This window comes from Rhinoderma darwinii, chromosome 13 (genome assembly GCF_050947455.1).
Source record: "Rhinoderma darwinii isolate aRhiDar2 chromosome 13, aRhiDar2.hap1, whole genome shotgun sequence".
In the NCBI taxonomy this organism is placed as follows: Eukaryota; Metazoa; Chordata; class Amphibia; order Anura; family Rhinodermatidae; genus Rhinoderma; species Rhinoderma darwinii.
Window position 1 is genome coordinate 64150553 of NC_134699.1, and position 27990 is coordinate 64178542.

At 42.0% G+C, this 27990-nt stretch overlaps 1 protein-coding gene and 1 long non-coding RNA gene across 7 annotated transcripts in view; both read right to left on the minus strand.

Moving 5' to 3' along the window:
- LOC142666775 (uncharacterized) overlaps positions 1-2212 on the minus strand; it is a 43921-nt gene extending 41709 nt beyond the window's left edge. The window contains exon 1 of the long non-coding RNA XR_012851730.1: positions 1832-2212. This is a non-coding gene — a long non-coding RNA (uncharacterized LOC142666775). The remainder of the gene's footprint in view (positions 1-1831) is intronic.
- A 211-nt stretch (positions 2213-2423) lies between these two features.
- Positions 2424-27990, minus strand: part of ARHGAP44 (Rho GTPase activating protein 44) — a 105276-nt gene continuing 79709 nt past the window's right edge. Inside the window, exons 11-23 of one of the 6 annotated variants that reach the window (XM_075846457.1) lie at positions 27387-27498; positions 26768-26849; positions 25437-25517; positions 24582-24695; positions 23281-23372; positions 22918-23098; positions 18896-18913; positions 17613-17861; positions 10732-11163; positions 8537-8670; positions 8038-8385; positions 7729-7780; positions 3336-3422 (exon numbers count right to left, since the gene is read on the minus strand). In XM_075846457.1, the coding sequence (XP_075702572.1) occupies positions 7773-7780; positions 8038-8385; positions 8537-8670; positions 10732-11163; positions 17613-17861; positions 18896-18913; positions 22918-23098; positions 23281-23372; positions 24582-24695; positions 25437-25517; positions 26768-26849; positions 27387-27498 (1851 nt within the window). In that variant the 3' untranslated portion in view covers positions 3336-3422; positions 7729-7772. Of the gene's footprint in view, positions 3423-7728; positions 7781-8037; positions 8386-8536; positions 8671-10731; positions 11164-17612; positions 17862-18895; positions 18914-22917; positions 23099-23280; positions 23373-24581; positions 24696-25436; positions 25518-26767; positions 26850-27386; positions 27499-27990 lie in introns of all 6 variants that reach the window. The other 5 variants (XM_075846455.1, XM_075846454.1, XM_075846456.1 and 2 more) reach the window with 5 other exon arrangements.

Below are 27990 nucleotides of genomic sequence, written 5' to 3' on the forward strand. Positions count from 1 at the left end.
GGCAAGACCAAAGAGCTTTCTAAGGATGTCAGGGACAAGATCGTAGACCTGCACAAGGCTGGAATGGGCTACAAAACCATAAGTAAGACGCTGGGTGAGAAGGAGACAACTGTTGGTGCAATAGTAAGAAAATGGAAGACATAAAAAATGACTGTCAATCGACATCGATCTGGGGCTCCATGCAAAATCTCACCTCGTGGGGTATCCTTGATCCTGAGGAAGGTGAGAGCTCAGCCGAAAAGTACACGGGGGGGGACTTGTTAATGATCTCAAGGCAGCTGGGACCACAGTCACCAAGAAAACCATTGGTAACACATTACGCCGTAATGGATTAAAATCCTGCAGTGCCCGCAAGGTCTCCCTGCTCAAGAAGGCACATGTACAGGCCCGTCTGAAGTTTGCAAATGAACATCTGGATGATTCTGAGAGTGATTGGGAGAAGGTGCTGTGGTCAGATAAGACTAAAATTGAGCTCTTTACCATTAACTCAACTCGCCGTGTTTGGAGGAAGAGAAATGCTGCCTATGACCCAAAGAACACCGTCCCCACTGTCAAGCATGGAGGTGGAAACATTATGTTTTGGGGGTGTTTCTCTGCTAAGGGCACAGGACTACTTCACCGCATCAATGGGAGAGTGACAACCTCCTTCCCTCCACCAGGACATTAAAAATGGCTCGTGGCTGGGTCTTCCAGCATGACAATGACCCGAAACATACAGCCAAGGCAACAAAGGAGTGGCTCAAAAAGAAGCACATGGAGTGGCCTAGCCAGTCTCCAGACCTTAATCCCATCGAAAACTTATGGAGGGAGCTGAAGATCCGAGTTGCCAAGCGACAGCCTCGAAATCTTAATGATTTACAGATGATCTGCAAAGAGGAGTCGGCCAAAATTCCATCTAACATGTGTGCAAACCTCATCATCAACTACAAAAAACGTCTGACTGCTGTGCTTGCCAACAAGGGTTTTGCCACCAAGTATTAAGTCTTGTTTGCCAAAGAGATCAAATACTTATTTCTCTGTGCACAATGCAAATAAATATATATAATTTTGACAATGTGTTTTTTTTGTTTTTTTTTATATAATCTATCTCTCACTGGTAAAATTAACCTAGCCTAAAAATTCTAGACTGTTCATGTCTTTGACAGTGGGCAAACTTACAAAATCAGCAAGGGATCAAATACTTATTTCCTTCACTGTATGTGTGTGTGTGTATATATATATATATATATATATATACACACACACACACACACACACACACACATTTTTCCATATAATATAAATGCGCTTCAAAGGGTGATCCGTTTTGAAATGGTAATGTCATTGTAAAATATTTTTATTTTTTTTTACCGACTAATTTATATATTTAATAAAAAAGTTTAAATTAAAGTAATCTGGCCGTGAAAATAAATAAAACAAATACATTGTAAGGACGGATTCTTTTCAGATTTTCTTCTGAAAATTAGAGGAATTTCTAATAAACAATTTGGCACTACTTTTGAGTTTGTAAATTAATTAAGCAATATATTTCAGCGGATGTATTTTCTGTGCGATTAAAAAAAAAAAAAAAAAAAAGCAGTACATTTTACACTTTTTTTTAAAAGCCAATTCAAATAAAATAAATCCCTGATTTTTTGGGGGGATTTTTATTTTCCTAATGAGGAAAAAAAATGTCAATTCACTTTTAAACATTCTCTAGACTTAGTGAATTTCATACATAGAAAAATTAGACACACACACACACACACACACACACACACACACACCTAAATGAACAAAATCTAGGAAATCCCTTATAAAACTATATTTCATAATGTGAAAATAAACTTACTTTTAAACTTTCCATATCGGCAACTGAGCATTTTGAAATCTAATAATCTAGAGACTGAAGTTCTCAATTTGGCTTATAGTTTTAATGTATTTTTAATTATGCAGGGTTGAAATAATTAGATGTTTTCTGTAAGGAAAAGGGAAAACCGATATAATAGGTGCCAGAATAATTCATTTCTAAATTTCAATTTGAATCTTCTTTAGAGATATTGTTACAGAAGTTTTTGTTTTTTTGGAAACCTTAAGTCAAACAATGCAACAAAAAAAAACTTTCAGAACCAGAAACATGTGGTCAACTACAAAAAGGAAAACACTCTCTAAGGCCGGATTCACACGAGCGTGTTCAGTCCGGGATATACGGTCTGTATGTCGGCAGCATTTCCCGGACCGAACACAGTGCAGGGAGCCGGTCTCTTATCGTTATCTATGACGCTAGGAGTCCCTGCCTCGCTGCAGGAAAACGGTCCCGTACTGGAAACATGATTTCAGTACGGGACAGTAGTTCCGCGGAGAGGCAGGGACTTCTAGCATCTCAGATAACGATAAGAGACCGGCTCCCTGCACTGTGTTCGGTCCGGGAAATGCTGCCGACATACAGACCGTATATCCCAGACTGAACACGCTCGTGTGAATCCGGCCTAAGTAGTACTTAGTCAAGGCAATGAAGAATCACAGCCTTGGGATAGGTTCACACGGAGTATTTTGCAGGCAGAAAATTCTGCCTCAAAATTCCGTCTGGAATTTTGAGGTAGATTTTGATCTGCCTGCACGCAGTTTGCCGCGTTTTTCACCCGCGGCCATTGAAATACGCTTTCTCGTTCTATTTTCTTGCAAAAACTAATACAAATTATTGAAACGAAATACGCTTTCTCTGCCTCCCATTGATGTCAATGGGAGGTCAGAGACGTAAACACCCGAAGATGGGGCATATCTCTTTTTCCCGCTCGCGGGAAAAAACGCCCCCGTCTCCCATTGAAATCAATAGCAGGCATTTTTTGGCCGTTTTTTGGCGCGGTTTCCACGTCCATAAACTCTGTGTGAACTGGCCTTTACACTGCAGCATTTAAAAGGAAAATATTTTTACTCAACCAGGAACCTTAGAAGAAGTGATTACTTCTAAAGTGTCTGGGATCACCCACAATTTTATAAAGAAAATAAAAAATGACTGGATTTTCACCCCTGCTGAGAAGACCCAGAAATCTCATATGTTCTAGTATTTTAAAAGGGAAATTTAAAATAAATGGCCATTTTTCTTTAGTTTATTTTTTCCCCAAATTTTTTTTTGGGGGTGGGAAAATTTATAATTGAAGTCCTATTGTGGCAAAGCCTACAAAAACAGAAACAATATCCTTCAACAAAGGCACCCCCTGTTAACTGCAGACTGGGGATCATTTACAGATTGGCACAAGTTTGGCTGTTGATCGCGGCGGGCACAAATTGAACCTAATGTCAAAGGGCCGTGCTCTCCGATTCCTCATCCGATTCCGTTCTGCCTTTGGCGGAGTGCCTCTGCTGTTCCTCTTTCATGGCATCACGTTTCAAGGCAGTATCGATTTCAATGAGAATAGATGGAATGTCAAAATGGATGATATCTGGAAAGCAATGGGGGGATGTTATATATTAGTATACATTTTTAGGATATTTTTTTTACCTAGCTGCTGAATTTCAGCTTTTTATTTTAGATGGATGGATTTTTTTTTGTTTAATGTGGTTACAATGGATACAGCATTGCATGAACCTCATTAAAGACCCAATGCTCTAAATCCTATAAAAAAAATAATCTCCAACAAATGGCAGCCACCAACATTGTATCCTGTCCTTTTTGGAATCTGTGTATTCCTATGTTCCAAACTTTAAAAGGTTTCTCCTTCCTAAAAACACAATTTCCCCATGCTTGATTTACTTGTCCAAGGCCGTATTTACACGTGCTGCTTTTAAAAAGGGAATGTGTCGCGAATTCATTTTTTTTCTTTAAGTAAATTACTTATTATTTTTTATGTTTTTTTGCTGTATTTTTTTCTTTTTCTTCCACATGGTGGGAAGTATTCAAAATGAAATAATAATTTGACATGTTTTCCTATGTTAGCCACGTTTTCAGCGACAATTTATGAATGTTTTTGGTAAAAATTTTGAAACTTTTTATTTTTAATCAAGAAACTGCTGCAAAAACAGCACATGTGAATAGAGCCGAAATGTCAATATCACTGAGCAAAGCCGAACAAAATTAGAGTGCAATTGCCAAAGTTAATCTATAATACAAGAATGCAAGTTTGTCCCTGCTCCCAACCAACATCACTGAAAAGGCGCAGGATTTGCCCACCAATGTTACAATAAACCTGCACTCCCCCTATCTTTTTAAATTCATCCCAACCTACCTGTTCCCTACCTGCAACGTATGCTTTCAAAAATGGAAGTGTTAATAGTTTTTTTATGAATTAAAGTGCAAAGTGAATGAACAGAAGAGAAATCAAAATCAAATCAATATTTGATGTGACCACCCTTTGCCTATAAACAGCATCAATTCTTCTAGGTACCCTTGCACGCAGTTTTTGAAGGAACTCGACAGGGAACTAAGCACAGATCTTCTGTGGATGTCGCGTCCTCAAATTCTTCTCCCTCTTCACATAATCCCAGACAGACTCGATGATGTTGAGATCAGGGCTCGGTATGGGCCATATCATCAATTCCGGGGCTCCTTGTTGTTCTTTACACTGAAGATAGCTCTTATTGACATTGGCTGTATGTTTAGGGTCGTTGTCCTGCTGTAAAATAAGTTTGGAGTCAATCAGACGCCTCCCTGATGGTATTGCATGATGGAAAATTATCTGATTGTTTCTCAGCATTGAGGACACCATTAATCCTGACCAAATCCCAACTCCATTTGCTGAAACGCAGCCCCAAACTTGCAAGGAGCCTCCACCATGCTTCACTGTTGTCTGCAGACGCTCATTATTGTACCGCTCTCCAGCGAACAAACTGCCTTCTGTTATAGCAAAATATTTCACATTTTTACTTCAGTCCAGAGCACCTGCTGCCATTTCTCTGCACCCCAGTTACTACGTTTTCGTGCGTAGTTGAGTCGCTTGGCCTTGTTTCCACGTTGAAGATTTAGCTTATTGGCCGCAATTCTGTCATTAAGACAATTTCTCCGAACAGTAGATGGGTGTAAAAATAGAAAAAAATATTACTTCAAGTTCGCTCACCGCGTTTCTCCTGCGTTAATTTGTGTAGTTGATTCATTCCACGTCCAAATGTTGAAGGTGCTTGGAGATACTCCCAAGATAATCCTGAGTCGACAGCAGGTATACAAGGCAATTTAAGTGAACAATAAATGGTGTATCCAGGACTCAGTATAAAATATTTTGGCTTTATTCGGTCATTTTAAAACAGAAAGATTAAAATAAAAATCCCGGGACAATGCTTACACATTTCAGAGCACTCCGGTCCTTAGTCATAGCTATGACTAAGGACCTGAGTGGTCTGAAACACGTAAGCGTGGTCCCGGGATTTTTATTTTAATCTTTCTGTTTTAAAATGACCGAATAAAGCCAAAATATTTTATACTGAGTGCTGGATACACAATTTATTGTTCACTTCGATTGCCTAGTAGATGGGTGTACCTGGGTCCCACTGGCTTATGCCAATTCTGAGCTGATGGCACTGCTGGACATCTTACGATTTCGAAGGGAAGTAAGCATGATGTGTCTTTGATCTGCTGCACTAAGTTTCCTTGGCCGACTACTGCGTCTATGGTCTTCAACATTGGACGTTTTTTTTTCTTCAAACGAGCTAGTGAAACCCATCTGGAAACCCCAGTCTGCTTTGAGATCTTTGCCTTTGAGAGACCTTGCTATTGCAGTAGAACTACCTTGTGACTTGTTGCTGTGCTCAGTCTTGCCGTAGTGGACCAGTGACATGAAATGGTCTTTCACAACCTCACCTTTGTAGCAGAGTTTGGCTGTTACTCACCCAGTTTAAAGCCTCCTACACAGCTGTTTCTGTTACAGGTAATGACTGTGGCTCAAGCTACATATGAAAATGATGATCAATATGACCTGTTTGGTATTATTTATTCCTACTCCTCACTCTAATCCAAGTGTACCAAGAATTATTGATGCAGTTTTGAAGGCAAAGGGTGGTCACACCAAATATTGATTTGATTTAGATTTCTCTCCTGTTCATTCACTTAGTATTTTGTGAATTGCTAAAAAAAAAAGCAACAACCTATTAACACGTCCATTTTTTTTAAAAAACCTTCTTACTTTGCAGCATTTTTCCACAACTGTCTAAAATGTTTGCACAGTAGTGTGTATATAATCTATATTAATTCAGTTTCTCGAGAACATGACCGGGCTGTCTGTGACAATCTGGTCCAGCTGATAGCACTGTGCACAAGTGCCTCCAAACGGCACATAAATGAACAGGTAAATGGCATGGGAACTAAGAAATTAGCCTGCTTATTTAAGCAGGGTGTTTAAGAAAATATAGAATTAAAAAAAATAATTGCATTTTTTTTTGCGTAAGGTCAGATTTTGTTTCTAAAGATACCAAGGATGTATTCCCATAACGTCACTGAAGACCTCCTACATTCACGAATGAGAATTTAAATATGTGTTAATACCACCACCACCAAATAATTAAAATTCATATTACAACTAACACAAACATCAAAAAGACCCAGACATCTGTCTCACCAACACAGGAAAAACTGAATCTGCTAACTAGACAAAGCCTTCAAGCAACGAAACGACCAAACAATCTGGAAACAAAAGGTAGAACGTTACAGATCACCATATTCGGGTCCTTGTATTGGTGGACTTCTTTGTCAAGCGTTGAGAGACTAAGCCATGCAGTTTTTGGTTTGCAGACACATGCGAAGGCTGCTGCCAGTGGGAGAGTTAGTGCTGAGGTTGTACATATAGCCGTCAGGGGTCCATCTCAACTTCCCACAAATGTGCATATCCCCTAGGAAATTGAACTGAGCACCTGTCATAAAGGGTCATCTTTGAGAAGCTCTCTCGAAAATGAACATGCCACAGTGTAAAGCGGTGCCATGTATGACCGTAAATTGACAGCGATGATCAGCATTTTGCATGTCCATTTTCAAGAAATCTCAAAAAAAAAAAAAAAAGAAAAGACATCGGGACTCTCTTTGTGACAGCTATGTGTAGAAGCATTGACCGGAGACTGAAAATAGGCAAGTGTAGCAGTCATGGGCAACCAAATCCTATTAGAGGGGACGGTCAAAGATTTTTATAGATGAAGAATTCCCTCTAACACAAGCACAGCCGACCTATTAACTACCTGTGAGGCTTCAAGAGTGACTATAACTAGATACTGTACCTTCTACAAAGCCAGGGGTCTCTTTGCCAATTTATGTATGTGGTTGTTTTGCTTCAGTGGATCGTTGTGTTTTTTTTACCGATATTATGTTATGTCCTATAGTCAAGTCGTATTCAGATGTGCTTTCAGGATTCTGATGGTTGCCCTTGGAAACAGACTACAGTTTATTTGTACTCTGCAGTCAGATGGAGTGAATTGCTTAGCTGTAAAGTCATCTGAGTGCCCACAACTCTCTGGTACCAGGAAACCAGAAGGTTTTGAATTTAGCTTTGGATGTGACTGGAGTAAAAGAGCGGATGTAACTTAAAAATATAAAGTAAGTACTGCAAAGCTATATAACATTATATGTAAATTTAAACTGTGAAATTATAGAACAAATTGGAGCTTTCTATTATATTTGAGGCGGATAAAAAAATACGAACTTATGATTAACTGCATGTGCTAGAGGGGACTTAATGACAAAGGTGATTTATTCAATAGTTACATTTTGGTTGCTCAAGACTACAGGTAGCATATGGTCAAGGTGGGTGTGAAACGGTTGGAGCTCCAGCTTACCAGGAGATTCCCCCTCACACATATCCAACACAGCGCCACTCACGTCAAACGGCTGCGAGGAAACGGGAAGGGAGAACGAGGGGAGACAGAGGGAACACAACATAAAAAGAAAACAAAAAACGCTTAGTTCTACTTGTTGGTGGGAAATGGACAGTGAAAAGAATGGGCATTTTTTATTTTTCTAAAATGATTTTAAAAAGTTGGCATTTTATTTTCTCCCTTTAAATATAAGACAATGATTTCATTTTGTGATTTATTTAAAATATATATGTATATACCGGGAGACACACGCTAACGAGGACTACTTACCTGTAGACATACTATCTCCAGGAGACAGGCCATCTAAGATACTGTTCTCTGAAGATTGCGGGCTGGAAGCAGACTGACTTGTGGGAGGCTGTGGAGGGGGAAGTGAGGGTCTCTGTCTTGGTTTAGGAGTAGGACGGGATTTTGTTAAAGTGCTGGTCAATGGAGGAGGAGATGCCAGGCTCGGCGTCAAAGCGAGAGAACCTTGGTAGTTCAGTCCATAGGGTGAAGGGGTGCTGGGAGGGGTTGGGGAAAGACTGACGGGAGAAGGTTGACCCGTTGACTGATCTGACACTGCCCCTGTCTGAGTGTACGTGATTTTGGGTGGAACAGGTGCTAGTTTCTTAGACACTATGGACACAAAAAAAAAAAGGATGTTATAGATGGTCAACATTGTCCATTAACAATGGCATGATAGTATTGGGTCTATATAGTTCAGCATGGAGAGGACCATCTTACGCCATCGTCCGCTGCTACCTACCAAGTTGAATCTGAAATGTACCTTTCCTAAGAGAATGAGGACTTTGCTCTGTCGATAGCTGGTTCAGCCCCATTCCGCCTGCAGACACCATATGACCAGTGCTAGGACTTCCCTTTGGCCCAGATACAGGAGAAAGCTCCTTCCCTTTCAATGTACTGCAAAAAAATAAATTGCAAACTTTGTAAAAAGAGATACTCAAGAATTAGACTAAGTTACCTTATTTTGGACAAAGTATACATGGTCAAGTGATTTAAAAAAAACAACTTCTTACTCTACAAAAACTCTTTCTATAAAATATAAGGAAGACTAATTCTAAAAGGACCTAAAAATGCTTTACATTTCACATTATTTCTAATCAGAATGGATTTTTCTGGTAGATCAATGCAACTTAGACACACAATATATTTAAAGAAAGTATCTACGAAGTTTTGTAAAGTCTAAATCTCCACTACGGAGCTCTAACAAGTCCTTCTTTCTGCCATTGAATGTTATAATCTAAAACTCCTTTCCTTTTTTTTTTCGTAGTCTTTCATTTGCATTTGACCATTTTGTTCCAGAGAGCGTGTCCATCAGCTTTGATAGGGCATAGTACAGAGGCCGTTATCTAAACTAGGGTAGCCATGGCACCCACTACATGACTCTTTAGAAGTTGGATAGGGATTTTTTTTCTCTTGGACCAACACTTAAGAACCCAACTTTTCCTTTTTCTATATAGTCAAGGCTCTAGAGAGCTCAGTGGTTCCCAGCGTTATTACCATAGAGGAACCCCTGAAAAAACATCTTCTCCCAAGTATCTCCTACCCCCATTCACACCTCAAAGTAACTTGACATTAAGGTGGGTAAAGCACTCTCTAATTTGGTATGATGCATCGATTGATTTGCCTCTTCCCATGCCAAGATCCTTTGGACAGGTTGAAATAATTTTGCCATCCCTACCCTAAAAGTGACCCCGCTTTTCGGCCATCTTCTGTGGAACACCTGACCAAGTTCCAAGAATAGGTCTCTAAAACCTTTTTTGACCTAGTACTAGGATTTTAGTAGGAACGACTTAACAGGAGAGATGTAGGGCTATAAGGGAATTCAAATATCTCATTGACAGACTACGGGTTGCCACCTATTAATGGACTCCGGACTGTCATAAGGAAAGTCTTTAGTCTTCTGAAGAAGGGATTCTGAACTATTTATGTATAAATTGAGATGCTCCTGTTAGTAAAGGTAAATAAGGAATTCTTACTCATGTAGTTTATTTGTATAACTTCACCAAACTTGACCGTACGTCCTTAAGCCTCATTCACATCTGCGTAGGAGGCTCCGTTAGAGGCCTCCGTCACAGATCTGGCCAAAAATACTGGAAATGATGGACACCCCGACGTCCCCTCGACTCGAATTTGGTTGGCCATGACTGCCACACTTGCCTATTTTCCGTTTTCCAGTCAATGCTTCTACACATAGCTGTCACAACGGCAATAGGTTCCGTCGGGCGCCGTCAGTCATGCAACGGAACCGGCGTTTCTGGTATTTACGTTGCTCTGCTTCTCTGACGGAGCAGAACGGAAAGAGACGCAAATGTGAACGAGGCCTTAGACATTAGTCGGATATCTAGGCCACTCTACATTAGACACTCAGACCGAAGGACTCCTACGAAAGCGGTTACATCATTTTGGCCAATTCGTCTACTTGAGGTAAGAATATGTTACCTAAAGCTGACATTTTTGAAGACTGGGTGAAAGCCTCACAGGCCTTCAATGGAATATCATAGTCTTCTTACAAGTAACCTCAACCTATAGGGTCCTTTAAAAGGTACTGTAATGGAATCCATTCACAGATTGAAGACTCCACCACTTTTCACCACAGGTTCGTGTTGCTACATTGCTCATCAGTGGTTTGTTTCCTTTTTTTATATTTCAGAATAAGAGGTTGGAAATTATCTTTATGGGTCTGACTCATGCAGCAAAGTCACTGTCTCCTTAGCAAATAAATGCACTCGAATTTATTTCCTTCATACTTGGTGGATATTTTAAGCTTTACAAGCCCTTGAGGGGATTTGGTGAAGCTTTAAAATGAAGCCATCGAAAAACTGCTGAATTCATCTAGGCTGTTTGGATGATTACCTGGCAATTTTTTACAATTTTTTTTTTAGCAAGCCTTTTTAATGCAACATCCTTTCCCATGGAGCAGCCGATTTTACAATGACATATCAAACTGTATTTAATTACCTAGTCAGCTTGGTTCCCTTGTCTCGAGCGCAGGAACAGCTGAGCCACGGAGGCGAGGCTGACATAGTGGGAAGGTTAGGGGTACCAGATGGGTCGGGTTTGGTTAGGACGAGTGGGGTTTTAATGTAGAGGGGTGAAACATTAGGCTCAGAAGCGTGAGGTTCAGTGAGGGAGCTTTGCTTAGTGAGGTGTAAAAAGCATGGTTTCGGGTTTGAGTTTATGTCAAGCTTTGGAGGGGAAGGAGGCAAAGTTTGGCTGTACCCAGACCACCGAAATGTAGAGGTGGCATCAGGCCTGGCAGATGGTGGAGCTTTTGGAGGGTGAGGATGGAGGGTAGGGTGCTGTGAGCTTGGGTACGAGTGGGGTCTGTCGTCTTCAGGGGAAGGGTAGTTGTAACAGGTATCCAACCACTGGGGCGAAATCTCATCTCCGCTGTACTCGATGAAGGGGGGATGGCGGAGGTAAAAGAACACCGGAACAAAAAAAAATAGAAACGGAAGACAAGAGCAAAAATATTTGTACATGGAAGAACCCAACAAGAGAGTAAAAAGTGGTAATGAAGTGCGAAACGCGTAAGGTGGTGAGGAGGTTATAAAAATCTGCAAGAAAGCCATTCGCTCTGCAGGTAATGGAGAGGTTGAGTGCGGATGATGTCATGTTTAGGTCAGCGACAAACAGGGCCACAGACGGTCAACACTCACAAACACAGATATGACTTTAGTGGAGCACATGATACAAGGTCACGTGACATGCACATTTCCAGACAACGCATAAATACGGACATGGCACATATACAGGGTTCTTTTTATGTTCAAAACTATTTTTCGCAAATTTTGGGCAATGGTTGATCTAGCAAGTAGCAGGTTTTATTTGGGTAATAAATGTATAAATAATATAAAGAAAAAGATGAATTACAGGAAGAAAATAAAAACACTAACAGGTAAATCTAAAAAATAGCTCCATATCTCACAGTATAAATCTACATATAACACTTTGCTTGTATTTATGATAAACTGACATTGAGCTGTGTATTCTAATGACTTCCAGAGCTGCATTCATAATTCTGCTGGTTTCTGGTTAGATTCAGGCTGCATAAGATGACATTTCTCCACTTTGCTGCTTAATACTGACACTAGTCTGCAACCTGGGGTTGTGCCAAAAAGAAATGTGACTGCAGCTCTGATTGTAAATGAAGTATGACGCAACTCAAGGTCAGGACAAGGTGAGTAAAATATAGTAAAGTCAATTTGAATACAATCGGATAGGGACGCTAAATGGTGTTTTACACTGGGCGATTATCGGACAAACGTTCATATAACGCTCGTTGCCGATAATTGCCCTGTGCAAACAGGGGAACGATCAGCACATGAACGAGCAAATGCTCAATCATCTGCTGGTCGTATCGTTTTAAAAAAGTGAAATATTGTTGTTGGCAGCACAACTTGGTGTGTAAACTGGGAGACGCGCTGCCGACATGATAATAATGTATGGGGACGAGGGATCGGAGTAACGACCGCTCGTCCCCATCCATAGCTCCGTGTGACAGGAGCAAACGAGCGCCGATCAACGATGTCTCGTTGATCTGCGCTCGCTGCACTGGCCGCTTAAGGGCCTTAACTCTTGTTGTCCTGGTTTTAACGGCTGTATTCATTAGAAACGGCCTAGTGTTGCTGTAATCCAGGAAAATGGATTCTACAAAGGTTAAAGTTGCAGCATGGTGCGTGTTAGTAAACAAAATTAAGGCAATGAGAAGGTGACATAAATGTTAGTTTATGTAATTGGATAAATAACAATAAGAAGACCAATCCTAGACCGAGAAGGTAACTAGCTTGTACCCTCCAATTGATTATACTATGTGTAAACGTATTCTTTCTATTGGTTGCCGTTTTTGGGTTAAACAATTATCATGTGACCTGCAGAATTTAGCCTGAAAAGATAATTGTGCACGGCGGGGCTTACAAGCTAGTGCTATGAATCTGTGAACACCTGACCTGTGGTCCGATTATTATTAGGATTGTAAGCTGCAAGTTTTGCGAACGTATGTGAATGATCCCGTTATAACATTGACGACTATGTCAGTGATTGCCATAATTAGCTCATCGTCATCCAGGATCGCATTGGGTAATCGATCGGTCGAGATTTTTGATCGATGAGGTCGGACACATTAGAGTCGCAGGGTATAGACTTATGCCAGTTGCACATGACCAATGCGCCACCTGGACCGTTTTTAACAGCATCGGAGTAGCACCCGATAGTCTTCACGGACCCATTCACTTTAGTGGGTGAATCGGGTCAATGAAAACTGACCAAATTCTCCGATCCGTGGAAAGATAGGACATGTCCTATCTTTCCATGGATCACTGAAGGGACTCGGCCGGCGCACACTGTCGTGTGCATGAGGCATTATAGTTAATTCACCCTTCGCTCTGACTCCTTCCTTTCCTGTTCACACTTTATAACGGCAGCCACAATGCTCTGCAGGTTCAGTTGTATGAAGATACCACCGCCCCTGACGGACCCGATCGACTCAAAATGGGGTCTATTGCTTTAAAGGGAAAAATAGCGCTGCATGCGGCATTATTTCTCCCGAATCTGACGGAATCTGCGGCGGAGGCTCCGAATGGAGCCCCTGATGGTGATGTCAACAAAGCCTAAGACTATCTCAATGATGTTAATGCATTTTTTGGGGCCAGATCAATACTTATAACTGCGTGACTACTTCTCTTCCTCCTTGACCTAAGGGAACAGAAAATTGTACTAAACATATCAATTGGAGGCAGGAACACAACAGGGACAACTAAATGGAAGTCTCCTTTAATACTGGACACTACAGATATATTAAATTGTAACAAATAAGACGATGTTGTGCATTTAGGGAACTGATATTTAATACTGGCCCAAAATATTGGCTGCTTTGTATATGTCCCTGCAGGTGGGGGGGGGGGGGGTAGGGGCAGAACCAACAGCCGAGGGTAGCTTTGCAAGAACTATAAATGGGACCCTCCCTCTCGAATAGCTTAGATCGCATTATCTCGGACGATCCACCATGTGCAATCTAATAGACAGTAGATGCTGTTTTTAAGGTGGTAGTGGGCTCCTTTACCCACTGCAACTGCACAGGTTCACATGTGGTATGTCTGTCCCTGCCCTCCTGCTTATTGATGGTTTCCAAGGCTGATCGGACACAGGTAGCCAGTCCCAGTGCTTCTCTACTAGTGTCATGCTCCACCCCTTTTTCTATGTGCTATGCATCCTGTCCACAGAACATTGTATGTATACCATGTTATACACCGTCTGGTCCCGGTGTCAAAGATATCGAAGGCTGATCTGATATAAAGGGTACCCAGGCGCAGGAAGACCGGAGGTCGGAGGAGCACCCAAAACTGGAGAGAACTCAGAATTCTGTTTTGTCTAAATTGATTTAAAGCCTGAATATACAGATGTTTTTGGAATTAAACCCATTAGCCCACTACCCTCTGTTATATAAGTAGCTGTCCAGGAAGATGAGATATGAGGAGCTGTTTGCAGGGTCCTTAAAACGATAGAGTTGCTTTAGCAGTCTCTGTGCTTCCTCGGACATGAAGAGACCAAAGTCTATTCTTCATGTCAACAGGCAGAATAGGGACGGCTACAAGTGTGAGGACCTTCGCAAACAACTCCTCATATCTCAGCTTCCTGGGAGCATGCTCGGGATGAGCTGCAGTCACCATTGAATTTAAGTTTGGGGAGATGTAAGAGGTTTATGATCCCTAATAGAATTATACTAGTAGATACACACTCACTAAACTGACTAATAGCGGGACTAAAAAGAGTCACATGATTACTCTCAGCCAGTCAGCAGCTATAAAGAGATCTGATACTCCTGTTTGACGATTTATGGAGCATTTGTCATATATAATGCTTTTCAGAGTGGCTAACTGGCTAGGAGGTATCATGTAACTACACAACCGGGAAGTGCTCTCCATGCCCCGCCTTCTATGAGGGCGGGATTTATTGTAGCCAATTGCACACATCCGTATACCATTAGGGTGTCAAATTTAAGGACGTCTGTCTTAGTGACGGGTTGTCTCTAAGGGTATGTTCACACGCAAAGCGTAAAACGGCTGTAAAACACGGAGCTGTTTTCAAGGGAAAACATCCTCTGATTTTCAGCTGTTTTTGAAACCACAAGCGTTTTTTAAAGGCCGTTTTTGGAGCGGTTTTTCTATTGACAATAAAAAAAAACGCTCCAAAAACGGCTCAAGAAGTGACATGCACTTCTTTTTACGGGGCGTGTTTTTTTATGCGCTGTTTTTTCAAACGGACGCGTATAAAAACGCCTCGTGGGAACGAAATGCCGTTTTTCCCATTGAAATCAATGGGCAGATCTCTGGAGGCGTTCAGCTTCCGTATTTTCAGCCGTTTTTCGGGGGGTTTACATAAAATAAGCCGTGTGAACATACCCTTAGAATGAGCGATGGCAGGTACGATGATAATAAATGTGTATATATAGTTCTACTTTACAGGCCATATAATATTAGGTGAGTTTTGTTAGACGTGAGGAGGGACAGGTATGGAGAGTTATGCCCTTCTATGATGGGGAAGGTGCCTGAGCAAAATCCAATGCGTCTAAAAAGGTGGATGAAGCAGTAAAATAGATATTGATTATTAAAAAGAAGCCGTACAGCAGAGTTAGACCATGAGTCGGCCACAGAGCAGATGAGTGAGGCGTAATATCAGGGCTACACGTATGCCAAAGCGAATGGTATTGCTTAACGTGCAGGCCGCTTTTAGGTCGTAAATAACGGAGAGACTTCTCTTGAGGTCCGTGTTCAGAAAAGATGGCTGCCCTCTACGCATTTCAATGACTGTAACCAAATATGAATACATTGTGTCTAATGATCAGAAGTTGTGTGCCCTTTCCTGGATTTTGTATGGACTCCTATTAGTAGGGTCTTCTCGCTGCCCGAAGAACCTAAAGCATAGCTCAACTTCTTAGCGGATTTGAACAGGTTAGAAGTATATATAATGTTGAGTAACTCAGTTAATTCTTACTAGTATTGCGCTAAAGGGGTTGTCCAGAATTAGAAAAACATGGCTGTTTTCTTCCAAAAACGGTTCCACACCTGTCCACAGGATGTGTTTGGTACTGCAGCTCAGCTCCATTTACTTTAACGGGGTTATCCGGGGACCAAAAATTGCATTGCAATAATATATGTGAAACGAAGTAACTTACTAATATATTTTAATTTAAAATTCTGTACTAAATGGTGCAGTTCAAACCTTGTGAATTGTTCCTGGAAGTGCTGGAGATTTTCTAATAACGATGACGCTCCGACACGGCCACACATGACTGAGCTCTTGCTTCATGTTATGTTTGTGAACATGACCGCAAGGGGCTGTCACATTGCTTATTGCTTGAGTCCTGAGCAACTCATCAGCTAGTGCTCTGCCCGGGGACTCCAGCCCTGCTCCCGACGTCCATATTTGGTTAATTCAGGGGTTTCCTATCGTGGGAGTTCCGGAGCAGAGCATCAGCTGATGCTCTGCTTGGGAACTCCAGTGATAGGAACCCCCTGAAGTCACTGACCATATATGGACAGTAACGTTGGCAGCAGTACTGGAGTCCCCAAGCAAAGAGTCAGCTGATTCTGTGCCTGGGACTCCAGCCCTGATCCCGACATCACTGTCAATATATGGTCAGTGACTTCAGGGGTTTCCCATCGCTGGAGTTCCCAAGCAGAGCATCAGCTGATGCTCTGCTCGGGAACTCCAGCGATAGGAAACCCCTGAATTGACCAAATATGGACATCGAGAGCAGGGCTGGAGTCCCCGGGCAGAGCGCTAGCTGATGCTCTGCTCGGGACTCAAGCAATAGGAAATGTGACAGCCCCTTGCTTCATGTGCTGTTCGTGAACATGACTCCAAGAGCTCAGTCACATGGAGCTGTGTCGGAGCGTCATCATTATTAGAAAAGCTCCAGCACTTCCAGGAACAATTCACAAGGTTTGAACTGCACCATTTAGTACAGAATTTTAAATTAAAGTATATTAGTAAGTTACTGTGTTTCACATAAATATATTATTGCAATTCAATTTTTGGTCCCCAGATTTTAATGGAGCTGAGCTGTAATACCAAACAAAACCAATGGACAGGTGTGCCGCTAATTTTAGAAGAAAGTGACCATGTCTTTCCAATCCTGTACAACCCCTTTAAATCATGTCTTAGTCGTGTGTTATTTCTACATCATTCTATTAGACAGTGTCCTAAAATCAGGGACCCAAGAGCCACATTTGGCTATCGGGCCCCTACGTGTGGCTATGAGCGCAGTAGTACGGATCTATACCATATGAATCTATCCTTTCATTTTCCTCAATGCAAAAGCAAATAATGCTTGGTACAGACACTGAACAAGCAGGGGCTGCAGGGAGACATAATGTAGCATAGAGGGGTTGGATGAGATGAGAGGGCAGGGCCTACTTTTCCATAGTCTGTGCCTGGTATTGCAGCACCGGACAAAAAACAACAGACCTTTTACTAATCAGTACAAGTGAAGCAAAGTATCTGCTTCTTTACTGTGTACTCTATTTAGCCAGGAAAATAATGTTTAATGGTTGAGCTATGCTTTAGGGCTGCACCGCATAGCGCTCATTTCTACTTGATGTGCAAAAAGAGACATTTTGGGGGAAGGACAGCAGTACATAAGGGGGCAATCCATCTCCCCCCCTTAAATTATAGGCATATTGGGAAAAATTGGGTAAAATTGTACTAAATATGAACCCAAAAAATTGATAAAAAGGAAAAAAACCTAAAAGCGGTCTTAAGAGAGAGAGAAGGTATGTTACGGAGGGCAGGGTGGCTCAAAGCAAAGCTGTGGTGATGATCATTGGTTGAGACCTTACCTTGTCCTCTCAGGACCTGGCTGGGTGCCGCTACTGGGAGGAGTGGGGGAGGGAGACTCTACAGACAGGTCGGGATTTGGTGACTGAGGTGTGGCTGCGGTATCGAGAGGAGGAGCAGGGGGCTGAATGGCGGGCGGGGTGGAGGGGCCTTTGCGGACTAAGGAAGAACTGCGGCGGGCAACCCAAGTGGTATCCATCACCCTGACGCCCATGCTATGGGGGGAATACAAAGACATCTGCTTACCATCTCTACAAGGGAGGTTAAAGAAAGAGAGAGACTGAGCCAATAACACTGTACAACAGGCCCCCCAGTAGGAGGGGAACACAGGACAAAGAAGCATAAAAAATAAAAAATAAGGTTATAATAAAACACACATCACAGTTAAGCACAATAAACAACCTTAAGAACAATAACATATCAGTATTCAAATGGACTTTGAAACCCATCGTTTATAGCATGCACTCTCTGCCGTAGGTACAGATTGGCACCTATGGTCCCCAGTTTAAGGGCACTTTAAAAATGGGTCTCTTCATACTTATTCGTACTCATCGGCTACACAGCTGTGATTTGTAATAAATTCGATGAGAGCGAGTGGTATACTCAATGGTTCCTCAGACGTAGATCCTACCTTTCATACAATTTTGGTTTAACAGGACGGTGGTAAAAAGCAAAAAACACAAAACATACACAAGAAGAAAATTCAAAAACAGTAGTGAAGTATACAACCAATGATCAAAGCACTGGGTCACAATGAAGCTTGGTAAGACTGGACGTCCAGCCTTATGTGGGCAGCCAAATGGTCGGCTTTTTAGACCCTTGGTCCACAGACCGTGTTGAGGTAGTCTCGAATCGTAGGGCTACACCATTGACGACGACTATTATTGGGCATGTCCCAAGGTCCTCAATGTTTCCACTGTGATACAAAGGGACCTTCAAGAAATGTAATGTTCCCTGATGACCCATGAACAGAATATAGGCTGCCATTCACTACAGCCCTTAGTCTGTCAATAGCCTGTTGTATTCTGACCACTCGATGGAGGTCTACCATAAAATCTATTGGCTGATCTAATGTTTTACAAAGAAGTAAGAGGTATTTCTCCAGGGTTTTGGGAAAGGTCATACACACAAGACACACGGATGAAGGTGCTACATGGAACGTACACAGTAAGGGTAGGAGTCGGTATAATAGACGTGCACATAGTGAAGAACTGAGGGGACTATGGAACCAGATCAGAATCACACAACACACGGTATGGGAAGACATCCGGGAGATACATCTTACCTCTGAATTTTCCTAAGGCTGCATGGACAAAAACACAAATAATGTTAGAGTCGGGTCAGGGCTGGACAGGGCCGGGAGCCCAGGGTGGGGAGTAATAGGTGTATAAGGTGTACTGTGGTTGACTAACACTGTGAATATCTTACTTACCTCATGCTGATATCGAGTTACATCATGTGTTATAATCCAGTGACTTCCAGAGCTGCATTCAGAATTCTGCTAGCTACTATTTAACATCTGTCAACACTGTGCTGTCAGACAGTGGAGCTAAGATCCCATCATGCACTGCACTGCTGTATTGTATAATATGAATCTTTTGTACAGCAAACCATTATACAGTGTATGGTATAAACACTTCTACAATCCACCACAGACACTGAACCAGCAGGGGATGACAGAGGGATTTATTCAGAAACTAGAATTCAGCTTTAGATGCGAGTGGAGTATAAGATATAAGTAGAACAATTATAATATTCAGACACGTTGCGATTCTTAATTTTATAGTGTTAATCGACATGTAAAATTATGCTCAAGACCAGGGCTACGCTTAAGACACAAATCTGGGTGAGCACTTTATAATAAGCTACAGTGGGTTCTACTAGTAGGGGCTCAATATTGCAGTATATAATTGTAACATTACCCCGGTGACCACCCAAATTAAGATTAAATATATTGAGGACGTGGGATAGTTTAAGGGCTTATGACGACTTTCAATAAATACACTAGCATCATTCGGAGGAGAATGGACTGTGGGTCTGGACTGCAAGACCTCAGGAAATATTTAGTACATATGAGCACAGCCGTTTCAACCATGCCCAAACAGCGAAAGAAGAAAAAAACTGGAGAAAACGCTGGTGAGTACAAGTCTGTAGGTAAGAGAGGGCCTCCAAAAAACAAAAATGGTAAATTTTTCATAGTCATTACATTATTTCACTTGTTAGAGTAGAAGTTTGTGCTCCAGAGCGGCTCTTCCTACCATAGCGAAGGACAAAAAGTTGCAACTACTGTCAGCCATTTTGGACCCCCAGGAATCTGTCTTTTGTCACCAGTCACAGTTTCTGCTTGCTTGTATGCAGTTTCTACTTGCACTCCTTCCTCTATGTATAACAGGGACATATACACTTTAGAGGCAATGATGCCGATTTAGTAAAGGGGTTTTCCCATTAGAGACGTCAGAGAGATGCGGGTCCCACCTCTGGGACCCGCACCTATCTCTAGAACGGGGCCCCCTAAAACCGTTCTCGCTGCCTCTCGGCCACTTCCAGATTATATGGTCTGGAGTTACCAAAACAGTTTCAGTAACTCAGATATTAGTAAATAGCAGTTACGGGAGCAGCGTAGCATCCGAGCTACGCTGTTTCCGTAACTACCATTCAGTGCTATGGGACTTACGGAAACTGCGTAGCTCAGCGAGATACGCGGTTTTCGTAACTCCCGACCACGTAACCTATTTCATGTTCGGAATTCAGCCACAACACAGAATGGGATTTAGGGGGCCCCGTTCTGGAGATAGATGTGGGTCCGAGAGGTGAGGTATGACCCGCATCGATCTAAAACTTATGACGTATCCTGTGGATATGTCATAAATGTGTCTCATGAGAAAACCTTTACGTCCTGGGGCCCCGCACCCAGGTTCCCAGTAGATGATGAACACTTAAACTAGGCACCCCTTCTTCACGGGGCACTGCAGTGTTCGCAATCAAGCCGGAACAACCGGCTAGAAAGTCAAAGGCTGCGGGTCGGCCGTGTCTTGCGGCAAAAAACACATGTTGACCGCAACGTGTAAACCCCGCCTAAAGCAATTTTGTATAAATAACCCTAGATTTGCTTTCATAAATATCGCTACCATCAAGTAAACGGCTAATTTGCATTAATATGCTGCCAGTCACAATTATCTGGATGCCGACCACACGCGCACATGTATTCCTTCTTTGTTTATTAACACGCACCTGCCTGCAACCCGCTGCATGGACTAATCAGTGACCATTCTGCGGAGAACGTGCGGCATGATTGTTAGCCACCCCCCTCCAGCATCTCGCTTGATACACTGCTGTGAAACACTCATCTCCACAGGGATCGGGGTAATACAGAGACGCTTCGCGTTTCATCTTTTATAAACTATAGACTTTTCTTATGAGATGAAACATCCTAGCAACGTGACGACCTATTACAGGCTGCCAGCCAAGCCGCGGAGCAGCCGTCTCTCTACGCCCAGTAGGTGATCTGAGATCATACGTTTCCAGCAGCACACCGCTCGATACTTGGCAAGTGATTGCAGAAAAGAGGACAGTAAAGTGCGTCTCTCTCTCTCTCTCTGCCTGGCAGCTTTATTTATCAGCGCATTAATTAGGAACGGGTTATATGTAAAAAATGTTAATCATAGAAAAAAGTTCTGCAACTTTTTAATAGACACTTTCCATTTACAAGATCTCTGCTTGCTGCCAGTGAGTGTGAACATTATATTTTACACTCAAAGGCTGAAAACTCGTCCTGACCTAGTCCCGCTAGCACAGCTGCATGGGTCATTACAAGCTCTTTTTTTTCTTCTAATGAGCCCTGCAAGGGTAGGAGAAGATCAGGATGAATTGAAACACCAACACTATTGGGAGGCTGCAGGAAGGATACTGTGGTTCATTTGTATTTACATTAGACTGTAAAAGTCGGGCGAATCGGATATTTATTTTTTTACCAGATCTGTTTACGGTCAGTGAATGGAAACACTCATGTAGTATTACATTCAAATGAATGGTCAAATATGTGATAAAAGGATAGGCCTGGGAACAGAGAACCCCCTCTATAACCGCCCATATCTTAGGGCAAATAGAAAGGGGGTTTTCTTGATGGTGCAACAACTTCTAGGACACACAGAGCACTGCAATAGTCAGGAGCAAACTACATAAAGTATACTAGCTAGGTTGGGGCTCGCAATGTATACTCTATGTTTAGCGCAACTGTATTAAATATGGGAAGGGAGGTGAATTGTAATTTTCCATAATGGCAAAAAATCCATAACATATGACCCCCAGACTCACATTATGCGCAATGATCATGAGCGTATGAAGTCCTTGCCTTAAACGCAAAATAATTAAAATCTTGCACCGTGCATCGCCAGTCTGCAACATTTTACCCTTTAGAAAAACCGTTCTATAACATAGGCCAGGTCTGGTTTTTTTTTGTCCGACACTATTGTGGAAATGTCACACTTGAATGAGCGTCACATCTTACAAGGACTATGAAACTTAATATAAATATATACTCTATAATACTCTATGTAGACGGTTATTATCAATAGTGCCTCATAGGTATACCTGCATTTCAAAGGACAATCCTAGATGACACAATGTGATGTCATGAGTCGTTGTGCCAAAGTCAACTCTACCGTACTAACAAAATACAGCTCTGATTCATTTGCTCAGCATAGACTATTGCTAAGTGCAGTACCCTGCTTAGCCTGTAGGTGGCTAATACAATGTAAAGATATACAATTTAGGACTAATAAAGAACTGAGAATAAACACAGCGCAGAATCAGTGAAAAAAATAAATGTTCAGTCAGGAGTAATTTATAAACCGGTGTATGATTATGACCCAAGCTGGAATACTATACAAGTGGTCCAAAATGGTGGAGCTTGTCCATTATGTTAAAGGGTACGTCCACCTCTGATCACTATCTTAAAGTTTGTAAATATACCGTAAAAAAATGCAACATATTGTTTATATTTTTACTAGTCATAAATTACAATCTGTATTAAAATCCAGAGCTGAATTCGCAATTCTGCTGGTCGTCATTAGAAAAAGTCAACAAGCTTGTCGACAGCCACGCCCCTAACAGCTTAGTCAAGCTCCCCTAATGCAGGAGGGCAGTTATGATTAGGACGCCATAAAGTTTTCCTCAATTCAAAACAAAAATCTTATTGGTTGCTATGGAATTTATTTGCTTCTCCACCTGTTGTCAGAAGAGTCTTCACCAATACTAATCCAAACATATTTATGTGCCCGCATTGAGTAAAGAAATAAAATGCTATACCCATCCTTCTTGTAGAACTCCAGCATCATGTTATCGGTCGCCACACTGAGCGGTCGCCTGGCCTGATCATGCTGCTTGCGATCTGAATGGTCCATATCCGGAGAGGGCATGGAGCTGTAGTTGGCATTGTGATTGGTGTGTACGGGGCTGCCGTAGTTACCCGTCACATTAAACTCTATCTCTGGGGGTGGAAAAAAAAAAAGTTTTCTCATGGAAAGTTCAATACTGCTGTAGTACATGGTCAGTATTGGGATTGAAGATTATTGAAACTAGGCTTACAAGGAGCTGCCTGACACTGAGTGCTAGACTATAAAAAAAAAAAAAATCAATCATCTTCTCTGTGGTCTGCACACATGCACTCACCGCCTGGAAAGAACCAGTCAGCATGTTGGATTATAGGCTCAATGATCCCTACAATCTGTAAGGACACTGTGGTCATCATTTCTGTGATATTGCTACATGAAAGAAGAAAAAAAGGTAAATATTATAATAAGAAACCTAAAAGATCACAAATGGCACTTGAGAAAAAGTATCCTTCCTTCACGAGTACGTAATACTGCTTCATGCATCAAATAAATTGGAAGATGTTAGCACTTCCAGTTTAACGTGTGCCTTTGCATTTTCAATATAATCAACAAAAAGTAAAATGAAGTATCTTTGCAGTCATCACAGGCTACGTAATAAAAAAAAAACACTAACTAACTGGAAACTGTCAAAAAGCTGCTGTTGACAGATCTGATTTTCCTCCATTGTATTCAGTACATTGTGTATAATGGTGCCCTTATGTGAATGAGATGTGGATCTAGATCACTGCAAAAACCCCTTTCCAAATGCCCTATTAGGACATACGGACGTCAGAGGCGGATCCCCCATTTGGGACCACCCTCTTTGTCTCAGAATGGAGAGCAGCTCTGTAACAGCAACCCCTGCTCTGGCAGACCCAGCACATCCATGCAATACATGGACGGCCATTTATTTGATTGGCCAGCATGAAATGCTGGAGTGGAAATGTGTGGCTGGCCACGGCTGCCCGGACGATAACGCCGATTGCAAGGGGGTAAAAAAGCAGTACTGAAAGTAATCAGCCGATCGCCATGCTGGCAATTTTTTTTTTTATGAGATACCCCTTTAAGGGTGCATGTACACATGGCTTTTTTGCATGTGCCACAAATCTCAGATGTTATATTAATGGAATGCATGTTATAAAATCTTATTCACGTTGCAGTTTAAGGACATTTTAACATGCATTTAATTTTGTGTTTTTTTTTTTTGTGATGTGGCTTTATGCCTCACGACTATTGCCACTTTAGCGTGGACCCGAACAGCATAATGCCATCTGCAAACCTGGCTCAACAATGAAATAATGACCAATGTATCGAGCCAAGCTGTCCTGTCACTCAAGTCATCATTAGAATGAAAATAGTCATAACAAGATCAGTCAAGAGAAGCTAGCCTGCTTGCTGATGGTCTCCATGTAGTATCAGTTTATTTTTTCTTATATGCACTCCTTTTTTGTTGTTTTATCTGGGTTTTTAAAGATTCTAGATGTTACATTTGCTGACTCTAGAGCCAATGCTAATCAAAGTTAGAGCTTGACTTTAAATAAAGTTATTTGAATCTTGAGTTGATAAACATTAAAGTAATCAGAAAGCCTGGTCACTTACCCTTCTGCCTGCGGCCAGAGCAGATTAGGCCCCAACACGATGGCCATATTGCTGGGAGTCATTTTATTAGCGTCCTGATATTCTGTTAATTTAGACAGAAACTTGATTACATACCTGAAATGAAATGAAAGCTCAATTAGAAGAGTTGGGAATGGGAAGTAGAAGCATAAAATAGTTGCCAGGGGCATGAAACTCTATACAACTCAATCTAATATGGCTGCAATGGGGAGACGCAGTTTGCTGAACCCATCTCATGTTGAAGAGAATCCAGTTGGATTAGCCGAAAACTGGTAAGGGGGTGTCTCGTGGCTGGGAGCTGCTCCGGACCACAATGTTTATGCATACAAGGTTCCCCTCAATGACTGTTCACAAGAAATCCCATAAATGTCCGATAGATACGGGTCCCACCTATCTCTGGAACGAGGCCCCTGGTCCCTGTCCTACTCTCTCCCGTTGTCGCTAGTCTCCGGACACGGAGTTACGAGGTGGCCGGGAGTACGGAAACAGCCGAGCTTTCTGAGCTACAAAATTTCTGTAGCTCCCATAGAAAAGAATGGGAGTGACGAAAACAGCACGGCACAGCAGGTTACGTTGTTACCGTAGCTCCAGATTTCCATAAACGGCGTAGCTTGACAAGCGACACCAGAAGAAGGTAAGACGGGGGGTCTGGGTGCGCCTTTCTAGAGATAGGTACGGATTCCAGAGGTGGGACCCGCACCCAGCAAACATTTAAGACCTAACCTGAGGATACGCTATAAATGTCCGAGATGGGAATACCCCTTGTGACCATGGACGCGTGGTCATGTGTCCGCCAGGACTGGGCACCCCAATAACTGGGCTTTGTTTCGTACTCACTTGAAGTTGTTGTAATTGGATTTCGGAAGTTTCTCACATGCGTTCCACAGAGCCTGCAGCCTCTTGTCTTGGTCCTGGATGCTGAAGCAAGAAAATAAGGAAAAGTTCAGATGTTTCGGTGACATGGACTATGTGGACCCGGTCAACAATGCTTATTCATATTGCAAGGACAACTCCATGACAGAACTATTCTGATAATACCATTGTAGGGCGTCAATAATTATAGGGGCTGAAAGATAATGAAGTCCCATGATCTCACAACTTTACTGCTCATCAAAGCACAACATAGTTCATTTAAAGTGTATTTCCACCTTTGAAAAACATTTTTACAACGTCAATATAGAAATAATCTAAATAATAAGTTGAGTCACATTGTATTACTTATCTTGAGTTATAACCTTTATTATAGTCCAGAGCTGCATTCACAATTCTTCAGAGCTCACATCTTCCAGTATACGCTACTGGTTCAGAGTCAGTACAGACCTTACTCTTCTAATTTGCATACTGGGAAGTTTAGTCTTTACACAGGAGCCTAGCTAAACGGTTAGAGGTGAAACAGTTTCCAAAAGCAACCAGCAGAATAGTGAGTGCAGCTCTGGAGTATAATACAGGATGTAACTCAGGATCAGTACAGGATTAGTAATGTAATGTATGTACACAATGACTCCACCAGCAGAATAGTGAGTGCAGCTCTGGGGTATAATACAGGATATAACTCCGGATCAGTACAGGATAAGTAATGTATGTACACAGTGACTCCACCAGCAGAATAGTGAGTGCAGCTCTGGAGTATAATACAGGATGTAACTCAGGATCAGTACAGGATAAGTAATGTAATGTATGTACACAGTGACTCCACCAGCAGAATAGTGAGTGCAGCTCTGGAGTATAATACAGGATGTAACTCAGGATCAGTACAGGATAAGTAATGTAATGTATGTACACAGTGACTCCAGTAGCAGAATATTGAGTGCAGCTCTGGAGTATAATACAGCATGTAACTCATGATCAGTACAGGATAAGTAATGTAATGTGTATATACAGTGACTCTACCAGCAGAATAGTGAGTGCAGCTCTGGAGTATAATACAGGATATAACTCAGGATCAGTACAGGATAAGTAATGTAATGTATGTACACAGTGACTCCACCAGCAGAATAGTGAGTGCAGCTCTGGAGTATAATACAGGATGTAACTCAGGATCAGTACAGGATAAGTAAAGTATTCACAAGTCACTAGCAAAACAAAGTTGAAATGCTAAGAAATAGTTTTGTCTAGTGTATGTCCAGTATATTTTGTGTCAGGCTAAAGAACAGAAATATTAAACTTACTTAGAAGCTTGGATCCATTCCTCATAAAGCTCAAAGGTCATGAGAGGTTCTGGAAGCTCCCGGAGGTAAGACTTCAATGCCCCTAAAATACATGGTACAATCTCAGTAATAAAACGGTTAATGAAGTTTAACTTAAAAACATGGCGTACATACTGGGGACAATGAATATTGTGTCTGAGAGCGGCCATAATGGGAATGTTAAGTGAAATGTATTCGCACACAGGTTGGATTGGCTAAAGTTGCTTTGGCGCGCTGCCCCTCTAGTCAAAGTCTATGGGAATGATGAAAACAGCCGAGTTCAGCACTCGGCTGTTTCCGTCATTCTCATACATATTAATTGGAGCAACGGGCGCATGCTTGACCACCGCTCCACATTCAAGCGCCTCCTCACTGCGAGGGTGCAGTGAGGAGGATACGACAGTTCAAGACTCCCATTCTCACAATCGGTGGGGCTCTCATAGGTGATCATTTTTAATTCTGGAAATAACCCTTTTAACACGAAGACATCATTCAGTGATACTAACGGCAGTGTAAACAATGGGCAGTATTAGTGTCCATTGATTGTAGTGGGTACCTTTAAGTGCTGACGACTCTGCCACCTGGTGGAGAGACAACTAACCTGCAATGGCATGGGGGTCAGCGGAGTATTCAGCTACGTCCACGACACAGCAATCCAGGGCAGCTTTTAACTTCTTCAACTTGGAAGCCGAGGGAGCAACTCGGAACAACCCCTAGAGGACAAGAGAGGAATTACGTGGTACTGAGCAAAACTATTTACAAGTGTCCGAGTCGTCCTCTTCTGTTATTAAGCTATTCACAGTTATATCGTTATAGCTCCTGCTGCTTCTCTGTATTGTCCCCCAGGTTGGTTATACAGTGATATGGTGTCATTACTAAGAATATCTGCCATTCTGGAGATTGGGAAACAGATCTTACTAAGAAACGGCTTAAAACTTGACCGAAGAGGACGACCCAAGGACGATAAAGGCGACGTCTGCATATAAACTGCTGATTAAAAGCATTTTCAATGCAATAACGATCATCAATGGTCATTTTACACACACAAAGCAATATCTAACACTGCTGCTATTTATTCCATATCCCTCCCCCGTTCAGCGACCTTGTAGAAAGACGCAGCAATCTGCATTGTATTGCGGCACAGGCTTTGCCATTGCATTGTGATCGATGGATGCAATACAATTATGTTGAGGATATAGTCAAGG